This window comes from Gambusia affinis, linkage group LG16 (genome assembly GCF_019740435.1).
Source record: "Gambusia affinis linkage group LG16, SWU_Gaff_1.0, whole genome shotgun sequence".
Taxonomy (NCBI): Eukaryota; Metazoa; Chordata; class Actinopteri; order Cyprinodontiformes; family Poeciliidae; genus Gambusia; species Gambusia affinis.
Genome location: NC_057883.1, coordinates 3,060,292 through 3,073,713, shown reverse-complemented (window position 1 = coordinate 3,073,713; position 13,422 = coordinate 3,060,292). Strand labels below are relative to the sequence as shown.

At 39.6% G+C, this 13,422-nt stretch overlaps 1 protein-coding gene across 1 annotated transcript; it reads left to right on the top strand.

The window, feature by feature from the left end:
• The first annotated feature begins 226 nt into the window (after window positions 1-226).
• On the top strand, window positions 227-11,727 carry LOC122846187 (LBH domain-containing protein 2-like). The gene is made up of 4 exons (XM_044142967.1): window positions 227-397; window positions 8,622-8,700; window positions 10,435-10,609; window positions 10,944-11,727. The coding sequence occupies exons 2-4, from the start codon at window positions 8,623-8,625 to the stop codon at window positions 11,009-11,011; spliced, it is 321 nt and encodes a 106-aa protein (XP_043998902.1). The 5' UTR covers window positions 227-397; window position 8,622; the 3' UTR covers window positions 11,012-11,727.
• Window positions 11,728-13,422: the final 1,695 nt, after the last annotated feature.

Genomic DNA, 13,422 nt, shown 5'->3' with positions numbered 1-13,422 from the left:
TTAAACGATTATACGTACAATCCAGTCAGTTATTTTATTTTTTTTATAAGTGAATTGTTGCCGTCACTAAGCAACTAACGCGCGCGGGAAAAACGTGCAAAACATGTCCCCAATGGATTTAAACCTGACTTTAAAATCGCCACCTTTCCGTATTCAGTGAAGGCAGCACCAGTCACGCTCCACTGCGCAGACTCGAAACACTTTCGTACGAGCGGTAACTTCACAGAGAACGTTCTTTGCTCCTCCGCCTGTCGCCCACATCATCATCATCATCATCATCATCATCATCAGCCGCAGCAGCAGCAGCTGAAGCATCACCGGCAGCAGGATCAGTGTGATGAGGCAGCGGAGGAGGGAGACCCTTCTGCTCTGAGACTCTGGATCAGCCCGCAGACAGGTAGGAGCGTTTCTTCTTCCCATTAAGACAAAAAAGAAAAAGAAAATAAAAAATAAAAAAATCGTATTACTCTTCAAGCTCATTGTAATAGTTTATTATAAAAAAAATTAAAACAAGGAAAAAATTATTGACAAATTTTTTTTTAACGGGGATTTTAGTGTTTCCGCATGTAGTGGAGCTCTTTCTAACACCATCTACCTGTTGTATAGGGAGTTAGTTTAAACTGGCGCTAAAACAGCTAGTCTAGACATTTATGTAACATCTTTTTCTTTCTTTCTTTCTTTCTTTTTTTTTTCCAAGTTACGTGCATGCTTTGCAGAAATATAAGCTTCTGTGCCTCTGAAATATCAGGGGACTGGTGAACTGGGGCAACAAGCAGGAGGAATCAAACTGAACTTCAGCTGGAGGACAGCAGTGAGGCAGCGAGGCGTTTCACAGCCAGAGGAAACGGCGCTCCGGTTTTCGGGCGCAGCGAAGAAATTTATTTATTTTTTGGCCCCAAATCTCACAGGATTTAGGGGGAAAGTGAAATTTTGAGACAGAGTTTCTGTTTTAAAGGGACAGTTCTGCTTTCTTGAAATTAGATTGCATTGAAAGGCAGCATGCAGTTAAAGTGCTACTTCCGGTTGGCAGATTCTCTGTAGCTCTGTGGATAGTTTTGATTTGTATGCGTGTCTGTTGGATTTTTAATTTTGATGCATTTATTTTTTTCAGTACTCCTGCTTCCTCTGTCAGACTGGAAACACGACTGTTAGGTTGATAGGTCTCCTTAAATCATTGCTAGTGGTGAGTCTGTGTAGGGTTGTGTGTCTCTGTCCTTCCTACCTGGTGCACTTTTGGACATGAATAAAGTGTCTCATTTATTTATTCAATCTTACGCTATTCAAACTTTGTTGGTGTCTTCGTTTAGTACAAATCCAACTTATTTGGTACAGTCCAAGACAGGCCATGATTGTAGTCGATTTCTATTTTGTCAGACAGTTCCACTCCCAGAAACGTTCAGGTGATTCACGCTAACTTCATTTTGTGAACCTTTAAAATGACGGATGCACCGATTGGCAGTTTTCTGGCCGATCAACGTCTGACCCCGTCGATTCCGATTTTTGGCCAATTTAGCCAATTTTTTTTTTGACTGAAAAGTTGCTAAGTAAAGCGACAAAGTTACTATATTTAGCAAACGTGTTAACAGATGTGACCTGGTGAGCGAGGTTGTCAGCCAGGCCCCTCACGGCAGAGCAAAAGGAGACCGTGGCCGATTTTTAGACCTCTGCAGAGGAAGATAAGATTGGTGGATACGATCGGTTTCTCATGTAAGTATCGACTGTTTACTGAACTCGCAAAATGAAAAAATACAAAATACATTTGTCGTTGCAGCCATAAGTTTGCAGTGAGCTGTTATTTATGCAGAAGCATATTATTATTTATAAAAAGGAAATGGAAACTGGAGGTAGTAACTGGTAACAGAACCAAACTTTTACGGTACAGAATGAATCTTATGAAGATTTCCATAAGAACTAAATTATAATCTTTAAGTGAGAACAATAGTGCTTTGAATAAAAAAAAAAAACCTTTCTACAGGATATTTCTCTTATTCTGTTTTTGCTATTTAGTCCCTCTTAAATGTTTCAAATGATCAAATTCAGTTCAACTCAGTTTATTCATAAGAGCCAATTCACAATAAATGTCTTGAGACGCCTTATGGACGTACACTCCAACTGATCCCAGTTATCAAACATTTATGCTCAGTTATATATTAAAATTAGTTTAGTTCACAAAATAACCTGAGTAAATGTAAAATGCAGTTTTCAAATAAGGATTTTGGTTATTAAGGGAAGAAAAGCCTGTAAAATAACAGTTGTTCCTCGTGTTCAATCCTGAGCTGGTTGTGATTAGTAACATTTCATTTTCTGGAAAGCTGAGAACTACAGGAAAGACAAATCGTGTAAGCTGATCTGGTGTAACAACACGAAGTGGAGGGAAGTGACAGTGAGTTCCATTATCTGTTTTGAACCTCGTATAATATCATTCTTTATTGATATCTAAATGCCTCACTGGGGACAGACATAGTAAATCATCTCAGGCTAAAATATTCAGTGTCTGTTCCTACTGAAAGCTTGTCTCTACTCAAATGAACTAATAAAGTCAAATTCAGCAATGAAAATAGAAAAGAAAAAGGGCTCAAATTGGGATTAATGCGAGAATTCTAAGGCAAAAACCAATGCTGAGAAGATTAAAGAACATTTTTCCATTTTCAAAAAAAAAAAAAAAAAATAGTTCAGTGATCCCAAAGAGTTTTGACAAAAAAAGTTGACCTTTTTGAAACATGTTACACCTGACAACAAAACCAACACAGGATTCCAGACAAAGAACAGAAAAGCACAGCGGTGGTGGGGTTATGGTCTGGGACTGCTTTTCTCTTCTGTTTAGGACCTGCACAGTTTGTGTTAATTGTTTGGAACCATGAATTCTTGCTCTCTAGTAATGATGTCCAGTTAAACGTTGATGCTGAAGCACAGTTGGCTTCTCATAAACCCTCCAGTGTGACTGAATTAAAACAATGGAGCAGAAGATCGGGCCAAGATTCCTCCTCAGCGATGTGAAAGACTCGTTGCCAAACATTTGAAACGCCTGATGGCGTTCAGTTGTTGTCAAATCTGGTACAATCAGACACCAGGCTGAGAGAGCAGTTATGGTTTCACATAAGACCAGGTTGGTTTGGAAGACATTCCCCTTAATAAAAGAAATCAGAATATGAAATCTGGATTTTGGGTTTATTCAGGACGATCACAAACGGAACCATTTAAAAATAATCATTGTGTTTTGTGTAAATATACGACTGTAGGCATGTGAATGTCTTAAACCTTTCATCAAGTCCTATCGTTGTACCGCTTTAAGAAAAATGTGAGCGTTATCTGTTGCAAAGTAAGATAATGCCTGCTTTAACAGAGCCTCACTTTAAAAATGAAGAACTTTCCCTTTAGTTGCTAAGTTGAATGTGTTCGAATTGCGGCCTTAGTGATGTAAGAGAGAGTGGAGGAGTCGTTTTCATGGTATTCCCTCAACACTCTGGAGCTGCCAAAGAAAAGTTGTGAAATCAACTGGCTGCTGAAAAGCCCCAAAGGCTCTCCGCTTAAAAAGTCTCGACTGTGTTAAATCTGCTGATGGGCTCAGGGAAGAGGACAAACTGTGCGTTTGTTTCTAATAGCTTGTGGGGACCATTTTCCTGAAACATGCTACTGCTCTTTGTGGGGGCCGAAGCCTGCTCCCCACAAAGAGAAACACTGTTTTTGGGTCAGGGGTCAGATTTAGGACTAAGGTTTGAATTGAGTTTTGGTTAGGGTTAGGATAAGGGTAAGGGTTAGGCTGGAGAAATGAATGGAAGTCAATGGAAAGTCCCCGCAAAGATAGCTGTGCAAACATGTGTGTGTGTATGTGTGTGTGTGCGCGTGTGCGTGTGTGTGTGTGTGTGTGTGTGTGTGTGTGTTTTGGGTGTTTTGAAAAGCAAAATGTGAGGATTAAGAGTAAGACTATGGCTGATTTTCTGAAAAGCGCTATGCCATGCTCTTCAGTTGAAAACTGCATGAAATGGTTCATAATTCACTCATAGATCAGAAGCTTCTGGCTCCAACCGTAGATCTGTGACTGGCGGCTCTCTGCTATACAGAAGAGTTTTAGAGATTTTTCTTGGTTCATTCATCTTCGTCTTATCGCTTGCTCATCAAAAACACCAACAAATCTGGCGTCACAATAACATTTTTCAATAAATACAAAGCATGCCATCTTCACCATCTCTCTTTAGCAGCTGACCATGGGCTATGTCAGAAAATATCCTGTTGAATTAACAATCTGATGCTATTTTTTTATATATATATTCATGTTAATACATAAAAAGCAGAACAGCAGAAAGTGTTAGCATATTCAGTTTAAAATGTGTTTGAAAAATACTAGAAGAGCAGCAACATGTCAGAGACCTTGCAAGGATATTCAGGTAGGATGGGTAGGAAATGTAGTAAGTGTTCTTTTGCTGTCTGTTAAATTTGGGTGATATGAACAAATAAATATAATTATCATGATGTGGTTTCAGATTAAAAGAGGTAGTTTCCGACAGAATCTGTTACCATGTAAACTCAAAGAACAATTATTAAAAGAGTCAAGTTTTTCATGCTGTGGCAATCTCATAATGATCTGGGGCAAAATATATCCTCTCACACGTTTGCTAATTCATGTTTGAATCCTTTTTTTATTATTAGGAGTTTAACGGAGTATTTGTCCTGAAAGGTCATTGTTCAGACGTCACAATCATGTGCATGCAGTCGGACAAAGAATATATTAGCTGCAAAGGATCGCAGCTCTCCTCTAGAAGACGATGTGCCTTTGTGTTGAATTACTCTAGTCCAGTCTAAGTGCAGCGGCAGAAACTGAATAGATGAACTACCAAACCAAAGCAATTCTCACGGTTCTCGGTAACCCAGCTCTTTTGTCACTTTGCATTTTTGGAGATTTGGCCTCTTTGCCTCAGAAAAAAACTTTTTTTTAGGCACGAAACCTTTCGCCCCGATCTCAAATATCAGACTGAAGTCATGTCCCGACCAAGGGTTTTTCATTTCCTGGTATCTCACTTGGTGACTACACTTTTTGTCTTGAGATCATTCTTGTGCTTTCATCATTGAAAGCACAGAGTTAGGCAGACATGACTGTATTTGCTTGATTTGGTGAGAGGTTCGGCTGAAGGCTTCTGTAAGGCCGTGATGTAACTGGAGACTAACAGCTGGCTCAGGCCTAGCCACTACTAAAACCATCCATTTCATTTGTCACCTGGCTGAGTACAACATGTTTATTTTGGCCATTATTTTCTTTCAAGTTTGTGCTATAAGACATGCAAATCCAGGATTGGTACTTGTTACGGTGAAGACATAGTGTCCAAATACTGTCTGAATCATACATAAATCTGGATTATATTTTGCTACAGAAAACTTGAGAGTGTGTTTCTTGAAAAGTTGACACAAATACCCTTTATGTAGACCTTATAATGTTTTTCTTTTAGAAGTGTTTATTAGTTTTACAGTACAGGGACATGTGATGACCCATATTTACAGAATATTCACAAATCACTGTACTTACATGTAGCTCCTCATCTATCTGTATTGTACTGTGTAAACAAACAAACAAACTGTTATCACAGCTGTGATGTGTTGTTTAGCTTTAAAGCTAACCCCATAGCATTCATTGTTGTGCTCTATTGTTTGGTTATATTTGGTTAAATATAATAAGTATTTTCACAGTATAATAATATCCTTAAAACACCACTTTTAAAATGATACCATTACTACAATATTTATTCTCACCATATCCAAATACTATATAATTACTGTTATTTTTTTTGTTTTACAGATATAACAATAAAAAAAAAACAACAGAATAAACACTTTGCAAATGTATTAGTAATTTCTTAGTCCTTTTTGGACTTTACTACGTTTTTGACAATCTGCTTCTTATAAAGTAGTGGAAGGGTAACAAGCTAATATTAGCTAGCTAATTAGCTGGACCATCGGCTCCGGTAGAAAACCTGGAGTCAGTTTCCGTTTAGACACGCTGCTGTTATGAATTGTCAACTGTAGTTTGAAAAGCATACCTTGTTTAGACACCATGACTGTCTACTTGTTTTGCTTTTGGAAATATTTCCAAACAGACATTTTTTCTTTCTTTTTAAGCAAGAACAAAAAGTGTTAGCTTGTTTTTAGCCAGCCGGCAGCAGTGGGCTTGGTGGAGTTCTGCATCACTATGTGTACTTAATGTGTATAATGAATAGAAGAAGAGCCTACTGACACACTGAACTGTGTGAACATATCAGCAGACTAGCTGTCCATTTTGCAGCATGTGATTTATTTGACCTCACAAAGCTGTCACGTTTTGGAGCAGAACTAACGTAAGAGCTGGAGTTTCTTTGGGTAAGCAACCTTTAGCTAGGTTCACTTCAAGCTTTTAAGGCTTGTGTTAGATCCTCTCTCTGCCCTGATAGTTTTATACATTAGTCATCAATTTGCTGTCTCAAACCAAAAAATACACTAACTTGGTTCGAGCTCAAACATTCCAACAGTACCCACGAAGCGCATCCATTTACCTAAATTTAAATTCAGCAAGCACTTCAACTGGAATGCAACTCTATCCAAAAGGTGAGCAGAAAAATGTTTTCACATTTCCCGTCTCTGCTGAGGCGCAACAGAAGTGGCTTCCTGTGAGCACAACCCTCCCCACCTCCACAAAAAAAAAAAAAAGAAAGGAAGGAAGAGAGAAAGAAAAAGTCGTCTGCCGTGTCATGCTTGGCCTGAACATTTAAATTCTTGAGTCTGTTTCGCTCCGTGCCACCGCAGAGCCGCGGCACTTTGCAGAAACATGATCGGACTGAAGCTCTGCCCCAGCCTGCGTGTTTGCTGGCTCCTGAGCGGCGGAGCGGAGAGCCGGCCGAGCGGCCGCGCTGACTCCCTCCCCGGCCGAACAATACCAGCCTCTGATGAGGAATAAAAGCTGTATTGTTTCCCTCCCTGACAGATGATGATGGGGATGAAGGGCAGAAGCAATTGCAGGTTTCACAAAGACAGTCTCAGAACAACACGGCGCCCGTCCTGGCGGTGGTAATTGCAGCGCCGGGGCACACATGAATACCCCCCAAATCAGCCCACGGCCTCGCGCGTCCGAGCAAAGTGCACCACTCAGACAATCAGAGGCATTAAATCTCAATCGCTCGTCCCCATGGCAACAGCAACTGCTTGTCTGATTGTTGCAAAGTGGGGTCTCTGATAACTTTGTCACACGAAAGGTCACGCTGTTATTGTCTGCTGTTTTCTGGAAGGATGGTTAAGTGTTTTATTAATATCCGTTTAGCCACAGCGTTCATTAAGCAGCGTGCTGGGAAAGCAGATATGTCTTTTTTTTTCTTCTATATGAACTAACCAGAACAAGGTCACGGGGTCAGGATGATGCTGCAGCTGTCGGTGGGGATGAGTGGAATCCACCATGATTCTGATGTGGACAATATTGTTGGAAGAAATTCTTCAGGTTTAAAAGCTCCAGCATGAAAAATCATCTGTGACGCTGCGCTCAGTACCAAGGAATGCACTTAAACTAAAACAAATAGCTATTTTTGCAACAACCCAGAACAGGAATCAAACATGGAGAACCAACATTTAGCGTTATATTTTTAATATTGGAGAAAGACCTAGAGGAACTCCTGTTAGTTTACCGACCCAAAACAACTCCAACCAAACATTTAGTTTAATGCCCCTCCAACCTTTTGTCTTTCTTTTGGTTTAGTTTGTTTCATGTGAATCACTTTGAATGGCCTTGTTGCTGAAAATGTGCTATATCATTAAAATGACCTTACCTTATCTATGTTTGGTTTAGTTTGGTTCTGGTTCATCTAAAATCCTGTGTTGTTTTTCGTTAAACATTTACTGCCTTTTTTTTTTTTTTTTAACTCATCCTTGGTCTCAGTGAAGGCATGTGGATGTTTTCCACTTTGTTCAAAACCGACTTCAACGCTTTTGAAAGCGACACGTTTTTCTTTGCCTGTTTAATGTTAACTGATCAGCGGGTCAGAAGCCGTGGCTTTTTGTCTGAGATATTTTTTAGCGTGTGCCGGCTCTGCACTGCAACCAGGCCAGTTATTGTTTTGTTCTCACATGGCAGAAATCCACAGGAGATTCATATTCTGCTCTTTATTTGCTAAAGTTCCCCGCCGGCAGCTGAGGTGCCATAAAGGCAACGAAACACACAGATTTAGATCCAAGTTTTTTTGTCTTTCTGTTTGCTTGAGATCCTGTTTTTTTGTTTGTTTGTTCACTGTTTCAACATATAAGCAACGTGAAAAGCCTGGAGCTGAGGCTGCTACATGCTAATGCCCTCGCTCTTCAAGCTGGCAGCCGGCTGTTGCTGCTCCACAGTTCAGCGCCGCTGATTGACCACCTCCCGTGGCTTCTGTAGTGTGTGTGTGGGGTCGTCGGCAATAATTGGCCATTGTTGTCGGCCAATCAACGCCAGCTATTACTCCAGGCCTTCCTGAGTAGGCTTGTGAACAACAATGTCAAAATGACTCCTGAACCAATTCAAAAGCCGCACAAGCCTCAGACATAGATCCTGTCACTCGAGACAGGCTGAGTACGAAAACATTGAATATGTGATTAAGAACTGATGATATGTAATATGTTTTTATTTTTTATTTTTTTAGGATGGCTGATGTTATGAACTCTTTGGAGCCTGGGACGGAGGACTTCAGCACAGGAGGAGCTGCAGGAGATCAGGACTCAGTATCCTTCTTTATGTGTCTGTTGATTTGTGTTTTTCATTTCATTAGCTATAATAATAATAATAATAATAATAATAATAATAATAATAATAATAATAAGTTACATTTGATGTGTTACAGTGAAATAAATACAGTGGACCTGATAGGTTTTCTATTGTAGATTCGATATTGGTGTCTTTTCTGTGGGATGTAACTCCAGAGTGTTTGTGGAAAATTTGACTTTTCCCTAATTAGTTTTTTGAGCACGTCTAAAATAATCGAAAGAAAATGAGGCTTGGGAAGCTGCATCGGAAAACTTGATCAAGTTGAGAGCGTCTTTTAGCAGATCTGTGTTAAAGTGTATTCTGTCCAGAAGAGCCGCCGTTACACCGTCATTCAGTTTAGTCATTGTATGAAAATGAACTGGGCCACGTACAAAAGCCCCAGGAAATCAATTAGAGCCTTAAAAAAAGACTTGAGACGAAGATGGAGATTAAACTTCCACCACCCTAAACATACAGCTACAACAGCAGCTGCATGTTTAGTTCAGATTGAAACATGTTCACACCGTCATGGTTTCTCCAGTCCTTTTGGTTGGGGAAGGAAGCGCTTGCTTTTGACTGCATTTGAATCTGTTTCCACTGGTCACATGGTGGAGCTGGGCCTATCGCGGTTTCTCGTTCAGCCACTGCCTGCACCTTGTCACACTTGATTACACCCACCAGCGCTCCTGCACCTCACAGGACTGGCTAGAAAAGCTTCAAAACATCGCTGGGTGACGGAGTAAATGAGGACAGGCTGTTTTTTGGTACAGGAAGTAGGTCAGCGCTTCTCTGTCTCCTATGACAGTTGCTGTGTCTTTATTTGCCTGGGAGCAAAAAAGGCAGTTTAAACAAGTTCTGCCAGAGCGACTGAAAAGTATAGCTTCAGACAGAACTTATGAGAAGCATAAAAATATAGAGGTGAAAGTAATGTCGGGTATTGGAAAGAGAAACAAAAAAGAAATTTGAGTTTCTTGAAGCAAAGTAGAGCTATCAGTAATTACTCCCTTACTTTGTTGTAGAAACATGTCGTGTCGTAGGCTGCGCTTCCATTACTGATGTGTGCAAAACTTTGTCAGTATACTCTGTAAAAAAAAAACACAATTATGCAATTGCAGCGTTTCCATTAAATAAGAAAAGCAATTAAAATCACATGTGAATAAATTTGTAAGTCAATAAAAACATCCTCCATCTACTTCCCGTCGTTTTTCTTCTCCGTGGTTTGTGCTGTTGACAACATCCAGTTGTTGATCATGTGGCTGGTGTGATGCAAAAAAAGTGTTTCCAATACAGCTTTGTGGAATAAACCAAAAATCCCACCTTTTATTGAAAATTTAGTCTGTTTGAGTTTTTTAAATTGGCCCATTCCATTACACAAATTTATGTTCAAAATGTTAATTTGCGCCATTATATGAATTTCAATGAAAACACAGCTCTAGTGAGTTTGTACAAACTTAAAGTAAAAGTCAGCGCTATAGAATGTTAGTGACTAAACTAGCCCTAGCCTTTCCAAATCATTGTAGAACAATGATTTAAAATGCTATGAGATAATCAGCGGCGTACATAGATTTACCTTTCTATGTCTGGTTTGCCATCAATGTGGCAAACCAGATTTTTGCCACGTTGTTGGCCTCAAATTTGACGTTGGAATGAGTTCGTTTTAAATCCCCAAACGATGACAAACCTGGTGGTAACCTTACATAAGTTTCGAACAGATCTTCCCAGAAACACACGAGAGGTTTCCGAAGCTGTCCAAGAGGCTTCCCTCCATTGTGGTGGAGCCAATGGATGCGGCTGAGGTGGAGAGCGGCGAGCTCCGCTGGCCACCAGACGATCCCGGATCCCCAGACGCCCAAAGTGAGAGACGGAGAGCTGGCGATCAAACCGCAGGTGAGCAGGACACAGAGGCTGGACTGGTGGCCATCTTGTATTTGACACAGAGTAACTGTGGAAATCAAAGAATGCAACAAATGGCTCAGTAAATTTGTCTTCAATTGATCTCTGGTCTCAGGGGTATTTGAACCCTCCTGTACTAATATGTAGAAATCGGCTTTCTTGTATATATGATGGAGCTTGATTATTCCTTAAGAATAAAAAGATGTGAGAAGAAGAATTGTGAATAATTTTGAGGAAGCCAATGAAAGGGAGCCTAAAACTGTCTGAGTTTTAGAAGGAGGATGTTCCTGCCTCATCTGAAACAAAATCCTCTCTGTGTTTGTTACAGGTGAGGAGAAGTCAAATGCCGGAGAGAATGAAGAGGCTTCAGGCGTAGAGATGCAGGAGTCAAACTGAACCAAACCGCATGAAATACACTGTTACTCTACAGAGCTGACTAGCAGAGAGCCTCATGAGGACAGAACCTAACAGGAAGGTGAAATACGGCAGGTCGGCTGACAAGCAGATTTTTAAACGACAGCCTGTGGGGTCTGGAGCCAGAGTTGAGTCACTTTTTGTTCTTATTTAGGTTTTACGGATTAAAAGATTTTATTTCTGGGGAACCAATATATTGTTTATCTAGTTTCCATTACTCTGCTTAAAAGTAGGTAGACTGTAAAGTTGTTTGCTTCACAATGATAATATATATATATAAAAAAAGGCAATAACTCCAGGCAGCAATAAATACAAAGATGTTTCTTCTAATTAGACTTTTGCTATTTGTACATATTTGTAGTTTAAATTTGAATCCTCTTTCCTCTGGCTCCAAGCCCTCTTCGTCCAGATGCACATCATCATCATCATCCTCAGCACATCTGGCGAGGGCGGATGTCTCTAAATGCTTTATGAAGTATTTAGCTCTTGTGTGCCATATTATTACTTATGGTAGCTGCTGTATTTTGTGCAGTTTTACACTCTTTAGATAAAAACAAAAGTCGTTGTCGCGTGCTGACTGCTGTGGTAAAAAACATGGTGATTTTGGTCTCACTATCCACTTTGAATGATAGCTTTGAAGATAAATATGTATCTTTTATTTGATGTTATGCCATTCTGTAATAAATTATATATGTAAATTCTGTGGTTGTTGAATGAATGCGAGCGTTGATCTGGTGAGATTAGATGAGACGTTTTTCTGACCTGGTAGGTTCACAAGAGTTTCAGTTTTATCTGACGGAGTCAGAGAAACTGGTGAAGGCTGACCGAGAGTTAAACCAAACTCACATAAATCAGAGATTAGTTGAGGCTGACCCCCAAAACAGCAGTTTATTAACTCAGTGTTAATGAAAAATAACAGTTGTTATTCTGCTTTTAAACCTCATAGTGCATACATTTTGGAGGAAAAGCACATTATCAAAAAAAAAGAGTAAAAAAAATCTAGCTATAATATAAATCTTGCAATGACATACATAAATATATATTCCTATTTTTATAGATATATACACATAAAAAAATATGTATATTTGTACCAATCTATACAAAGATGTATAGATTGGTATAGTTTTTTCTGCTTTTTTATTTTTCAAATTTTTTTTCCCTGTAACAGATATGTTTGCTTTTCAATGTCCAACTTAAAGGACAAGTTTATTTTATTAAAATTGGCAGATATTTTAAAAAAACAAAACAATTTTTTGTTAATTTAGTGTTCTGTCAAATTGTGTCAATTTTTTTAAAAATGAGTCAATCAAGCTATTTATCATAAACTGAATTCTTTATTTTCCAAGGGAATCAACATTTCTGTCATAGATTTCAAAAGTCTAGCACTTATTTGTCGACGCTATGCTCATATTTTTTTATCGGAGACTGAGACTAGTCATCTAAACACTATTTCTGAATATGGGTCTTTGGGCCGTTGCCCTTAAAACTGGGTTACTCTGAAGATGGAGGCGGCAGGCTCCTGTCTGACAGACTTGATGCTTAAAAGTGTCTGGGTTCCTCTATTAAAGAGCTCCTTCATGTCCTTAAACAAAACAGACATTTATTGTACAGAGTGATGTAATCACAAATAGCTAAAGCCTCATAAAAGATCCTGAAATATTTAAAACTCCTAAAAAACAAATGGCTTGAGAGCGTAACACAAAGAAACCCTGGCTGCGTGCGCAACAAAACATCTAAGATCTGCAGGCTGACCCGCAGTGAATGGTGAATTTGTGACTTTCTGCATGGCCTCAAATGAATATAAAAGAAGTAATGGCACATTGTGAGAGTCATATATGTTACACAAGCGATGGCGAAAGAGAGAGTCAGTAAATCCAGTGGAGTATTAATAAGAGCTGTCCACGTTAGCTGTCCACGTTAGCTGTCCGCTCTGCTGCGGCTACTGGCTCCAGTCACGGCTACAAAACGAGACACGCTGCTCTTCCTGACAGCTACGAGGTTGAGCAACAATGAAACACTGTAGCGGCAGTTCGGCGCTGGTGAAAGCTGGAGCTGTGTGTTAAAGACAGCAGAGTGTCAGTTTGCAGCGCAGCTGTTCAAAGTTATGTAATAACTGGACTTGACAAGGATGGGACTGTTAGGATAATATCTGACAGCTGATTGGTTGGACAACCCTCCAGGTGAGGGCGTCCAAAACAACAGCCACCAAACGCTGCGTGTTTCTAAAGGATCATTTAAGCGTGACTCAGCATTTCGTTCAAACTGTTAGAGTATCCGTATTTTCTTCAAATGCTAAGAACATTTGAAGAAAATACAGAAATACACGGATGATGAGAAAATCCTAGTATTTTACAGTCCAGGCAGCCAAGCATTGTTTGATGCGGGTGACCTTT